Source organism: Lipophrys pholis (assembly GCF_963383615.2).
Source record: "Lipophrys pholis genome assembly, chromosome: 1".
Taxonomy (NCBI): Eukaryota; Metazoa; Chordata; class Actinopteri; order Blenniiformes; family Blenniidae; genus Lipophrys; species Lipophrys pholis.
The window spans coordinates 3,690,616-3,703,595 of record NC_137635.1 but is presented as its reverse complement, the minus strand read 5'-3'; the positions used below and the strand labels follow the sequence as shown (position 1 = coordinate 3,703,595).

At 40.7% G+C, this 12,980-nt stretch overlaps 1 protein-coding gene across 1 annotated transcript in view; it reads right to left on the bottom strand.

The window, feature by feature from the left end:
• The window catches only part of dock1 (dedicator of cytokinesis 1), a 175,801-nt gene that overhangs the window by 112,572 nt on the left and 50,249 nt on the right, over window positions 1–12,980 (bottom strand). The window contains exons 19-24 of the mRNA XM_080466196.1: window positions 11,698–11,795; window positions 8,945–9,034; window positions 7,341–7,441; window positions 7,132–7,260; window positions 4,801–4,909; window positions 1,805–1,875 (exon numbers count right to left, since the gene is read on the bottom strand). Coding sequence (XP_080322322.1) covers window positions 1,805–1,875; window positions 4,801–4,909; window positions 7,132–7,260; window positions 7,341–7,441; window positions 8,945–9,034; window positions 11,698–11,795 — 598 coding nt within the window. The remainder of the gene's footprint in view (window positions 1–1,804; window positions 1,876–4,800; window positions 4,910–7,131; window positions 7,261–7,340; window positions 7,442–8,944; window positions 9,035–11,697; window positions 11,796–12,980) is intronic.

Genomic DNA, 12,980 nt, shown 5'->3' with positions numbered 1-12,980 from the left:
CTTCTTTACTACCAGCAACTCAAGTTCCCCCTGTTTGAGGATCTGATGAGATCGAACTGAGTCTTCAGCGGCTGAGAGCCTCAAAGATAAAATCCACATTTCGGCACGCACAAAACACAGTGTTCTCCTCAATGAAGAGGCCGGATGCTCATTATGCAGGCGAGCGGAGGCTCAAGGAGGACAGAAAAAGGCTCTGGCAGGGGATGAAACATCCTCACCCCAAAGGCTTCGATTCAGTCGCCTCCAGCACAACCACTCAGCCATATTTGTACTAACAACAGGAACAGCTGATGCCACCTTTGCTCATACAGGGGGGGAAAAAAAAAGAGAAGAGGAGCCAAGTTTTTGATTTCTGGTGAGGTGAATGGTTCACAGTGACCACAGCTTTGAGAATGAGGCTAAATTGAAAAGCTTTTTTCTTCTTCTAGTTGAACCCTCTTGAACTGAACTTGTTGGGTTGTCTCACGTGTTACTGGACTGAAAATGACTCTTGGGGAGTAAAAACAAACATTCGACATCAGGCGTTTCAAACTCCTTTTAGTTATCGGGCCATAGATTTGATGTACCAGAGAAACGACAGCTTCTTGTTCTCCTCAGTCCAAAGAAGTACGAATACACTTTCAATTTGTTGCATGAAATGCCTGAAATTTCTTTAAAAATAAAATAGCTGAGATCTGCAAGTGTTTCTCGCCAGATCGATGTTGGTAAAAGCTCATCACTTCTCAGAACACGGCGTTTCTGCAGGCTTTAGCAGATTTTGACAAACTTAACTGAATATGTCTTATTAATACAGAGGAAAAAGTACAAATAGAATCTGCTCTTATTGAAAAATCACAGTTTATGTCTCAATAGTTTTCACTTAATGCAAAGTCGACCCTCGTGCTGGATGGTAAATATATTATGCCCTACAATACAGAATCTTGATAGCAAAGCAAACGATCTGACCAAATCTTTAGAGGTTTACTTGCCGACAAAATGCAAATAGATTGTAACGTCTATGTGATATGATTGTCACATAGCTCTGCAGGTTCATTTCACCAGGCACCATGTGATTCGAATAACATCGTCAACACACTCTTGTGAACCTTGACCTGGACTCTGCTGCCGAGTTTCTTTTACTGTTTATGTGCACAGCATGAATGAAGCCCATTTCAAGGTTAAAATACCGCCTGTGTCTTTTTTATCATCAGAAAAATGTCTAACAGTGTGAGGAGTCCTCAAATAGCACGACATTTGTTGAAAAAACCGTCTTTACTCACACGTTGACATCAGAAGTGGACAGATTGTGTGAGCATCACGTCACATAATTGTTGATTAATTCGATACGTGAATAAACAATAACAGCATCCAGCCTCAAACATAACATATGGCCTTCCCAGTGTGATACTTATGCTGATGACAGTCACGTTATGCAACATTACTTGGGTTTCTGAGGCAACCTGAACATTTCTAAGCAGGTGAAGCCATCACTGTACAAGCCAGTGAACGTTGAAGTAAAAGTCCAAGGAAGAGAAGTAATAAATGGTTTTCCACAGGAATTACAAGCCATGACCTTGTCTCAGTATAATCCTAACATGAAACAGAAATTCAAAACAAAAGGACACTGCAAAAAGACCTTTAAATCCCATCTTCCTATATATTTGTTTTTAATGAGCTGTGGTGCTCATTAACAAAAGCTCTATTTCTTAAAGAGCCACATAATGTATTATCTTGACAAGTTGACCTACACAACTATATATGTCTTTCTGAAGCAATTGCCTTTTTAATGACTTTAAAGGAAACGGGGGAGGAAACGTGTGATTACCTGAGTTCCTTGGGATCAAACACCAGCTTGACATCATTGACAATGGTGGGAATGTACTTCAGAGCAGCACCCTTTACCAGGAGAAAGGGAAAAAAATGTCAGGTACATTTATTCTGCTTTGGATACGGCGTTTAATCATCTGAGGAAATTTAGCAGCTGTGTCTATCTCATACAATCTGCAATTTTAAAATTAGATTTTAACATTTCAAAGTTCAAAACCGGAATAATCACATCGGTTTTGTTCGGGTTTAGATCAGCTCTGAGAAACTGGGAATTGATGTTAATGCTCCGTGTTATTGTCGGTGAGAGTGGTTGTGCCCATCAGCTTCATCGGTGGTCACAATCACATCACAAAATAATATCTTAAGATCCAAACAGGTATGCTTTTCAAAAACATATTGGGACCTGTTACGAAACTCTCCCACTTCAAACTTGATATCCATCTCAGCCATCGACACCAATATGTTGTCATAAAGCTCTACATAATAAACGAGTCGCATCTGGAACCCAACTAATCCTACTAAAACTTTAATTTAAAATGCCTGAAATTAATAAAAATGCATCCAATGAGTCTATATCAATGTCTAGGATCAACCTTTGTCTACCATTACTACAGTAAAGTATTAAGTGCACACACACTGTGACGGATCAGAGCAGTCTATTAACAATGAGAACGATAAACCGAGCTGACGCTTCCCTCTCTGACTGCAGCTTAATGCCAGCCAAGGCATTTAGGTATTTATACAGCATCTGTGCACATTAGCCTCCATGCCACTGTGTCTCACAGGGGTTTTGATTAGCCTTACAGATGTGCAGTGGACTTCACCGGCTCCAGCCCACCAGTGATTATTGTACTTTTGTTTAACAGACATCATGAGACAGCTGAATGTTAATGTTCAGAGGTTAGGAAGGGAGATGACACAATTTAATTATTGGCAAACTGTGTTTTTATGACACTGGATTCAGTTGCAACATTTGGATAGAAAGAGGAGATAAGAGGACTTTACTTTAATCTCGTTGGATAATTTTGTCCTTTAACATGCAAAAAGCAGGCTGAGCCTGAGAGCGGATTTCAAAGATGTTGTTTGACTTTGATTCGGCAAGCAACCAGCCTCCTTTCCCGATAAAAGAGGCAATTTCAACAGGAAGCCGTTGTCCGCTTTGTTCTCAGCAGCCACTAAAACTCCCACCTGTTGTGCGGGGATGTTTTGTGTGAAGTGTCAACAGAAATATGCCTCCTGCCCCTGCGCTTTCTTTTGCTTCACAGTCAACGGACGCATGCGTTTGTGTTCTGAGTAAAGTTTGAGCCCGCGAGTGTATGTGTGTGCTCATGTGCCAAAGTTTTCATGTGCTCGTGTGCAGGTCTGTCCAGATGTTCATCAGGATTCAGAGGTTTTTATTTTGGCGAGGTATAATGGGACTGCTCATTAGCCTGCACCTGTCACACTGCTTTCACAGGAGGTGGATCTGGGAAGAAACCGGGATTCCTCGGTTTTGTGCCCGTTCCTCAAGATCAGTTTTTAATTTACTGACAGTAAAGCTAATATCTCACCCAATTACACAGCAACTGACTCCTAATTGACTCCTGAGCTTCTCATATGGTTGACTGTGCACATGGATCTACTGTAGGTGTGCCAAGGTGCATGTACCCTGTGATTATGTTATCTCAAAAAGTGTGTGTGTGTGCGCGTGTGTGTGTGTGTGTGTGTGCGTGTGTGTTCAGTAAGTTTGGGCTGAAGGACAATAAAGTTTGTGACAAGAATAGAGAATGAAAGGAAAAAGAAGCAGAAAAAAAGAGAGGAAATGGTGAAATAAATACCTTAAGAAGCAGCTAAAGAGCAGAAGGCCAGAGGAGACCCAAGCAGCACGACAGTCAAGGTCAAGAGAGAAATGTTGGAAGAAAGAACACACACAAGTATATAGAGGACAGCAGGAATCAACACAAAACAAACATATATCATGTGAGCTGCACTCAACAACCCTGGACGTCTAATAACCACAACCTCCATCTATTCAGTATTGTGACAAGATGTTTATATTGGAAAATATAGCTGTGAGTGTCTGAATGACTTTGACTGATTTAACAAAAATGTTTAAATAGACAGAATCTACCAGAGAAGAACTTAATAAAATAGGGATAAGGTGATGACGTAAATGTGAAAATTCTTATTGCAAAACTTCTTTTTCAGTTGCTATAGCAAGTAGCTACAATCTGATCAGTGTATTCTTGTGCCTTCAATACCTTCTGTATGCAGCTAGAGATTTCTGTGGCTTTAAGACTGGACACAGTATGAACCAACGTATCTTTTAAAGCTCAGTTATCTGTATCCTGTTTGCTTAATCCGTTCGAAATGATAATCCACTGTAAAATTACAACCTATGTGGTAAAATTTATCTTGTCCAGAAGCACATAACCTCTTTAAGATTTAAGCTGCTTTTAGGCACATTTAATGATAAAAAAGGATAGTATATTATATTTTAAACAGGCTTGGGGATTCCTAGAAAGCCCATTTTATCAATTCTACACTCGAGAAGCTTGTCATAGCTATAGATCTGTATTTACAACACAAGTTAGAGAGGCAATACCCTTTTAATTTACTCCTATTCATAAAGTAGATAATCATGTTTATTAAAATAATTACTATGACTATATTTTAGGACGTTTCCTAATATTTTTTGCAGAAATAAGAAGGTCACAAAGCTGGAGAATCTACACAGAAAGACAAAAAACAGGTGAAGAAACACAGATGACACATGGATCACTGATGAGCGGGGGGGAAAAAAATCATTAATGTATAATATGCTGCCGCATTAGAGCACATCCAACAAGACACATGCATATCCAATTACAGAGTATCTCCTCCAAAGCACATCACGGCAGATTTATTTACTATTCGCACAGCAGCCGTTATTTACTATTCGCACAGTAGTGGATATTTCCTGGCACGGAGTCGGAGCGGGAGCAAGCAGTTGGACTTGTGTGATAATCAGCCTACCTTCACCATGCCAGTGTTCTCTGAATTACTGTTCATCATGTCATTGAAGGATGTGAAAAGGTTCCTCAAGGACTCCATGAAGTCGGCCTCTCCTTTGTTCTCATAGAGCCTGGGAGGAGATAAAGTAGAGAATTACGTTGGCAGATGATCACAAGACCGCCGTTTGTTTCATCCCCGTGTAAACAACCCCGCCCATGCTCAAAATGACATGAGTTTGAAGCTTCATTGTTAAATCATTAAAAGTGGCCAACAGAAAGGCCCGTGTGTGTGTGTGTGTGTGTGTGTGTGTGTGTGTGTGTGTGTGTGTGTGTGTGTGTGTGTGTGTGTGTGTGTGTGTGTGTGTGTGTGTGTGTTACCAACACAAAGATTCCTGGACCGGAACCACAGACATCACTCCTGCTGCCAGCCAGATTAGCATTTAAAACAACATGACAAGACCCCCAAGCACCTGCATGCCGCCATGTGGAAACAACCAACCCAAAAAAAAAAAAAAACCCTGAAAAAAAATTAATGATCTATGCAAATGACTCTCTCCTGGAATACTACACGAGGAACGTGAAGCAAATGTCATGCTAAGGTTCACTTGCTCTACTCTCTAAGCAGTCTTGGGTGGAGAATTTGTAATGCGTCTTCTACTCGACTCTGCTTCCCGGAGACTGGACCCCCCACCCCCCCCCCCAAAAAAGTGTGGTTTCCTCTATAATATATACTCACATTACTAATTACACATGTAAACACATGAGGTTTTAAGAAATATAAATCATAATAATCAGAGTGAAGTGATCCTCAAAGCATCTGATTTCCACCCGGCCTTCTCCCGGAGAGGTGGGATTTGCAGTGTTACAGTATCTCAGGGGGATGCAAGTATTACATGCTACAGGTCAGTCGCTGCCGCCGGCTTACAGGAATCATGGGATTAGAGGCATCCATCTCCGAACCGTCGCAACAAATGCTCGATCCAGCACCAGGGCACTCGGTGAGCTCTGCACAGCCACACCACTCCCAAGCCACAGCAAATAAACTCCACAATAAGGGTGCTTCTCTCGAATTTCATAGGACTCTTACACTGACCTGTATCAGAAAGTCAAAGATCGGTTCAGGTAGACTTGTCCATTTCTTCCCTTTCCCCCCGTGAAAGGCTCTAGTGAACTAACTTTAAAGTATAGAAGAATATAAACTTTAAGTCTGACTCAGCAACAATACCCCGGGAGAGCCGATACTGGCACCCAATCAAAGAAAGAACCGCAGCATCTCAACGATGATAGATAAAAAAAAAAAGAATAAAAAAAGGTTTTGCTGTTTAGTTGTTTTCAAAAGAAGCCACTTGGCACCCGCTGTAGGAATGGACCAGTGTGGAAGAGAAAGTGGTCTGATATGCGAGGTAAAGGACGGGGCGTCCTCCAGACATTGGAGAGAAAACCAATCAAACTCTGCACACTCAATTAGTCCAGGATCATACATCAGCCCATCAGACACAAACAGCTTCATTCCCTGCCTCTACAACATTATCATCCATTTAACATCCCCAAAGCCAATTATAAATACAGCTAAAGAATTGACTTCTCGCGCGGACCCCTCACTTATACCTGCTTTCACTTCATTCCACACCTGTGGCACGCCGTGGAGAACGCAATCGATGCGGCACGAAACATTGATTTTCTCGGGAGAAACCAAAGTATTATTCAATGAACACCCACGACAGCAAAGAACCAAAAGAAACACATTCAAGGAGACAATCTAAAAAGTGCTGTCGTCGAAAACAGAGCCACATGCGGCGGCAATCAGCCTTGAACGGAGCACTGTTAAGAGCAGTTAAATCCGACATTACTTTTATTAGAAATGTAGAAAATACAGAATAACTGTATTGTGGAGGAAACCCAAGAAGCTGGAGATCAAATGTATTAAGAAGAGATAATTAATAAAGTCAAAAGAAGGCGTAATGTACATGTTAGTTAGAGATAACACACCAATCATGGAAAAAAGAATGTACAACGAGCGTGGCAAAGAAAATGGCAAAACGAAAAATATGAGATGAATGCATCGTTTGTGGTTGAAAACGAGTGATTGAAAGTTTGAAACTGTGCAAACTGAAGCGGCGCCAGACCACCAAACACTCAGCGACGGTGCGTAAACCCAAACAGTTTATACCGGGGGAAAAGGAACTCATCATTATAGAATACAACAACAAAACTGTAATTCACATATAGTGTGTTTATGAGGTCCCTTCATCTGTTTTATTGTAACGGTCCAAGCTGTGGTGGAGGGTTGCCTTGGTTCACAAGAGTAAAACACTGGGTTTCTCATGAAAGTGGTGTGTTTGCGGTTTCGTACTGGTTGAAGAGGACTCTGGAGCGGACGATGAATTTGAAGATGTATTCCAGAGCCTTCATGGCCTTCAGCAGCTGTTCAGTGAGCTTCTCTGCGTTGTCCACGTAGTTCTTGAGAACTTTGGTCAGCTTCCTGCAAATACAATGATACAATGGGGCCCAGCTGATGGACGGCTCGCGAAATGGGCCGTAAGGTGTTTTAAAAGAGCTCACGTGTATGCCAGCGTAGCACTGAAATGCTTTCGGATGTACGTCTCCAGGACGGGGTTGAAGTGTTGGAACTTTCTGTCCGCTATGAGTCCAATTATGAACACCTGTCAGAGAGCAAAAGACAAGTTCATTATAATGTAAACCGCATGGCTCATAAGGGAGGGCAAAAAAAATAAAAAAAATAATCTGTCTTACCCAATATGCTGAATTAGACTGGGAAATTAAAGAAGATTGCATTTGAGCAAAAAGCCATTTTCTCTCAATTCTCTAGCCTGCAGATAATCTAGGACACCCGGCAACACATTTTCTACCTCCTTTCTGAGGAAGACAAAACCGCTCTTTTGAGATGTAGCACATGATGTCAGACGATGGCTAATAAGACTCAGACAGATTCTTCCTCATGCATTAAATTCAGTTTTTCGGAGCCAGTAAGTTGGCATGGCAATGTAATCACAATCTTTAGTACGCTAACTGTCTTGCTGGAAATTAGACCCAAACTATGAAAAAAATGCCACCCCGGCACTATGCATATCAATGCAACAGTGATCCAACATAAAATGTAACGCGTCTGCATTTCCCTTCTGCAGAGTGACAGTTTGGTAATTTTAAGAACCAGTCAGAACGAGGAAGTTTGTGAAATAAATGTGAATTGTGGCCACATACATTCAAACTATTGCATTTCTATTTAAGCCACAGTCACATTTTCCCATTCAAGTCAGACTTCAGCAATTATATTAACATAAATTATGTGTTTTGCCCCTTTTGCTTTGTCTCTGCATTTCTTTCCTCCCTTAAGTTAATTTATGGACACATGCACATACTGTGTAAGTGATGCAGGCTTGACTTACCCAGCGCCTCTAGTGAATACTATTCAAGGTTACTTTTTAGCAAATGGCAGATATAACTGTCAGACAATAGTGCTCATCAGAGTATAACTCTTTTACAGAAATCCTACAGAAAGTGAGAAATCGTCAAACTTCTACACTTTTAAAGAGTTTTTTCTTCATTAGATGCGATTTTTATAAAACTGGCTCCTAATAATGTGTAGTTTCATTGATATTTACATCTTGAAGTCTTGATTTAGCCTCCAACAGGGCGTTACGGTTTAGCTTTTTCTTTATTGACTAGTTCAATGCATGATTTTAAAGGTATAATATGTGCATATATTTTAGATTGCCATACCAAAGTGAGTAATAATACAAATAATACAATAACCTATGAAAAATGAAAACATAAAACATGTTAGGAAAACCTATGTCATTTAATTTTACAGTTCTCCTTGGGAACAAAATGTTTTGCTTCCCTTGTAATTCCGCACTTAGCTCGGAAAAAAACAGCGAGCTTCACTTGAAACTTAAATCAGAAACTAAGTTTAGCAGGCATCAAGAAGTATTTTGGAACGTGGAATATTTCTCAGCGCATTTTATTTGCGACCGAGCCGCGAATGTGTCAAAGTGTTTATTTCCAGTGACGCGGAGTTCTTGTTATGAATTGTGCTCTGCCGCGACTGTGTGCGTGTGTGTGTGTGTGTGTGTGTGTGTGTGTGTGTGTGCGTGTGTGTGTGTGTGTGTGTGTGTGTGTGTGTGTGTGTGCCTGTCTCGGCTTACCAAGGCATCAAACACCAGCGTGTCAAAAGTGTCACTGTCAGAGTTTTCCATCATGATGTTGAAAAGAGCATCCAGAGTGTCTTGCAGAAACTGCAATGACAGATGCACAGCATGTAAAAACAGGCCAACAAGATATGAACCTCGGCTGGAGAAAAACAAAACAAACAGATAAGCAATGTCAAAATGACAAACGTCTGTATACTTCCATCAAAAAAAAAAAAAAAACTCACGGAGAATTCTTTTGTTTCACTTGCGACATTAAAGTGATGAATTAGCTCGGCCCTAATTAATTACTCAATCAAGCACATCGAGCAGAACGAGTCATAAAGGTTTTAATGGCCATCATCTGTATTAACATGAACAACAGTTGAAGTACGTAGACTTTATAGTGAGATTATGCACTTTTCTTTTCGTGGCAGACAAATGCATGAACACTTTTTGGTAAGTTAATTAAATTAAGAAACAGGGGTTTTTTTTTGTTTTTTTTTTTAAATTAAAACAAATCTAAAAGTATTCATTTTTAACTTGGTATGAAGGACGACTAATGTAGATTGATTTCAAACATCACTTGCATCCATATATGGTAAAAAGAAACTCTGCACAGATTGTTTTTAAAGTTTGCCAAACAGCTTTTCTTCATGTTGACTCTTGTTTGATGAAATGGAAAAAGATTGCTGTCTGAAGAAATGAGACATACTGGCCATTTGAATAATTCAATCATTCGACAAACGGGAAGAAGAATAACTTTGACAAAAGAAAAATATTTAAACCAAGAAAAGGGAGAGTAAATAAAATAATAGTGAAATCTAATTAAATTAAGTGGGATATCAAAATGAAACAGTCTGACTGTAGGTCTGTCGCACCGCATTATGTAATAATAGTGTAATATGTAATAATGTAATACATTTCACCTCATTATGTCATAACGCTGCATTCTGTAATAATCTGCCGCATTATGTAATAAAATTCTTCATTGCATTTTGTAATAAACTTTGCCATATTTTGTAATAACTTGTTCCATTGTTCACTTTTTTTTTTCTTTTTTTATAATTTGGTGGATTATGTGATAGATTTTGACCTTTATCAGTGTACATGATTCTATATTTCATAATGAGAAGTAAATTAAGATTCAGTCGGATTACAATTATATGTCACTCTTGGCTTTTACTCACATTCTGCTGTTGGTAGAATGCAGCTCTAAATCAGATTTACCGTTTTAGATCAGCTGCCATTGTGGCTGGTAGATTATTTTAAAGTTACAGGCCAACCAGTATTTCCAGCAGCCATTTTAATTTTCTTGAAGAAATCAAACCAGATTTTAAGTGGCACTGAGTGCAATTCATCATTTAACCCACATATTTTGATAACCGTTGCAATATGGAACAAGTTATCCCATAATGCGTCGATACAAGGTCTGTAAAAGTACATCTTTCACTGATCACCTTTACTAAAGTCTGGACTTTGGAACAACCAGACAGATCCTAGATGGCGTCCACTCCTAAGGCAGCAGTTTATAAATCTATGGTGGGAAAGACCTTGGTGTGCTTTGGAAGTGAGCAATGCAATCTTGAAATCAATTCTAATATGCGCTGGTGGCCCACAAGGGAAACTAAGATTGGAGTTTATGCATTCTGCACGAGTCGGAGGAAGAGATGTATGATTTATACCTGACAAAACAAAATTGCAGAAATCCAAATTGTGAGGAAAAAACTGTGTACGGACTAGCGGGTCGCATTGAGTAAACATTAAAGTAATGCCCATTTAGCTGAGATGGTTTAACCACAGGCCAAGCAAAGTCCTGTTGTGACAGTCTAACACGCCACCCACTACACGCTCTTGCAATAGTTTGTGTGGAGACGATAATAATTTCCCCGTCAGCAGAACCCCCAGAAACACTAACCATACACACCCTTCCTCTCTGGGGGAAACATGCTCCATTTACTCAGCCAATTCCGAGACAATGTGAGAGCAAATGTAAACGTGTAGGAAACAGAGCCATCACTCTTTATTGTGCCTGGTTTGTCATCTCGGGATGGATGAGATTCATCATGTCCTCAACGAGAAACAAACGCGTCCTGCACCGCGCAGCGTTTGAAGCACCGCTCACTCTCATGAAGGCCAGATCGTGAGGCCGAGATAACAAGGCAGTACTCACTCAGAAACAGGGTGAAGGAACAAAAAAAAAAAAGAAAAAGGGGATAACTGGCGAGAAAATACTTTATTTGAGAGCTCTAACTCAAAGTACTGGCTTATAACAAAATCTTGTTTAATAAACTCTTTGCAAAGCCTGGATGTTATTAAATAGTCTCCCGGCTCCCTCGAAGCACTTTAAAGAGATTGAGCACTAATGCATCGGTAATAATAATCACACCCCTGCTGTTTAATGAACTGGTCCAGCTGCGGTGGACACGTTGATCTCGCCCCAGCAAATCTGTTCCGAGTGAAGGATGTCTTCAGATTCACCGAAACCATGCCAAAACTTTCTCCGGGGAGGGATTCCCTCATCTGTCCCCACAATGAGTGTGTAAAGGGCCTGCCTATACTCCTGACAGCAGGCTTCCCCTGTGGAGCCACGAGTTCCATCCTTACTGGAGACACCGGAAGGAGAAAGCTCTGCCTCGCCTTTCAGTGGCGGGCCATGAAATCATTGGTGAAATCAAAAGAAAGTGAGTTACAAACACCAGTTTTGTCTCTGGCGTTGAATCTGCCGTGTTTGGTACAGTCGGCGCAACAGAGGCCGTTCGCCCTCTCACCTTCACAACTTCGCCGCCTTCCACCTTCATCAGCTGCCGGAGGTTCTGCTGCAGGAGGCTGGTGTTGGAGCGCCACTTCAGCAGGCCGAGCAGGTCGACTGGAAAATCAAAAAAAACAAAAAAACAAAAAAAAAAAGCTATTACTAGCACATACGCTGCTCATCCTACCAACACGGTGGAAGGCGAAGTGGGGAATCTGCACAAAATTCCAATTAGCGCTGGGGATTTAAGTTTAATGAGTGTTGGGGCCAGACGTTTGTTCGGAGAAGATTCAGCACATTCACGCCATCTGGTTGTAAATTTCCCCACCGAAATACAGTGCAAGTCATTTTATTAGACGTCTCACTTTAATCATGAAAGTGAGTTTAGGCACAAGAGCCTGAGTCACGATTAACGGGCCTCGGGGGAGCCCTTGCTCAGACCACCTTGAGCAGATTATCAAATTGGGAGCTTACAAACACATTTGTGTCCATTTGTTGAGAGAATTGTTTACAACATGAAAACATTCAGTCGAAACGTCGCTTTTCTGACATTTTGAGGCAGGATGCTACACGGGACCCGAACAGTTGAAGACTGGTTCTAGGCTTAGGGTCATTTTTTATTTAGCATGTTGGTTTTATCCAATTACAGTTATTTCAGTCCAACTGGTGACTATATATATTGCTGACGGTGTGAGTGTGTGTGTGTGTGTGTGTGTGTGTGTGTGTGTGTGTGTGTGTGTGTGTGTGTGTGTGTGTGTGATTGTTTCTCTTTGTTTGCCCTGTGATGGACTGGCGACCTGCCTGAACTCAGTCAGCTGGGATCGGCTCCATCACCCCACAACCCGGAATTACATGCAGCGATGTAGAAGATGGAGGATGCAAGCTCCACGGACGATGGAGAAAATGATTTTGGAGTACTGATGCAAACCTCATCAGGTAAGTAAAATCAGAAGCTGTAAAACAGGTTACGCAATGTGATTTGTGTCATTTATGACAATCCAGATGAGTTTTTCAAGGTAACCTTGTGTTTTGCTTGGTGTATGCACATAAATTGGGATTATGGAAACAAAAACCATGGCAAGAAGCAGGAAGGACACGTTAATAGTCATGATTTGAATTTGAAGTCAAGGTATCTTTTCCTCTGCTGCATATCTCTGACAATATCTCCTTTTTATTCCACTCGATTTTCAACATCAGTAGCAGTGCATATCTGGAAAAACAGAATATTTAAATCATTCAGTGTAAAAATAATATCTGGGAAAACAAGCACTTTCTGTCTACAAATGCTAAAACTGTTAATTA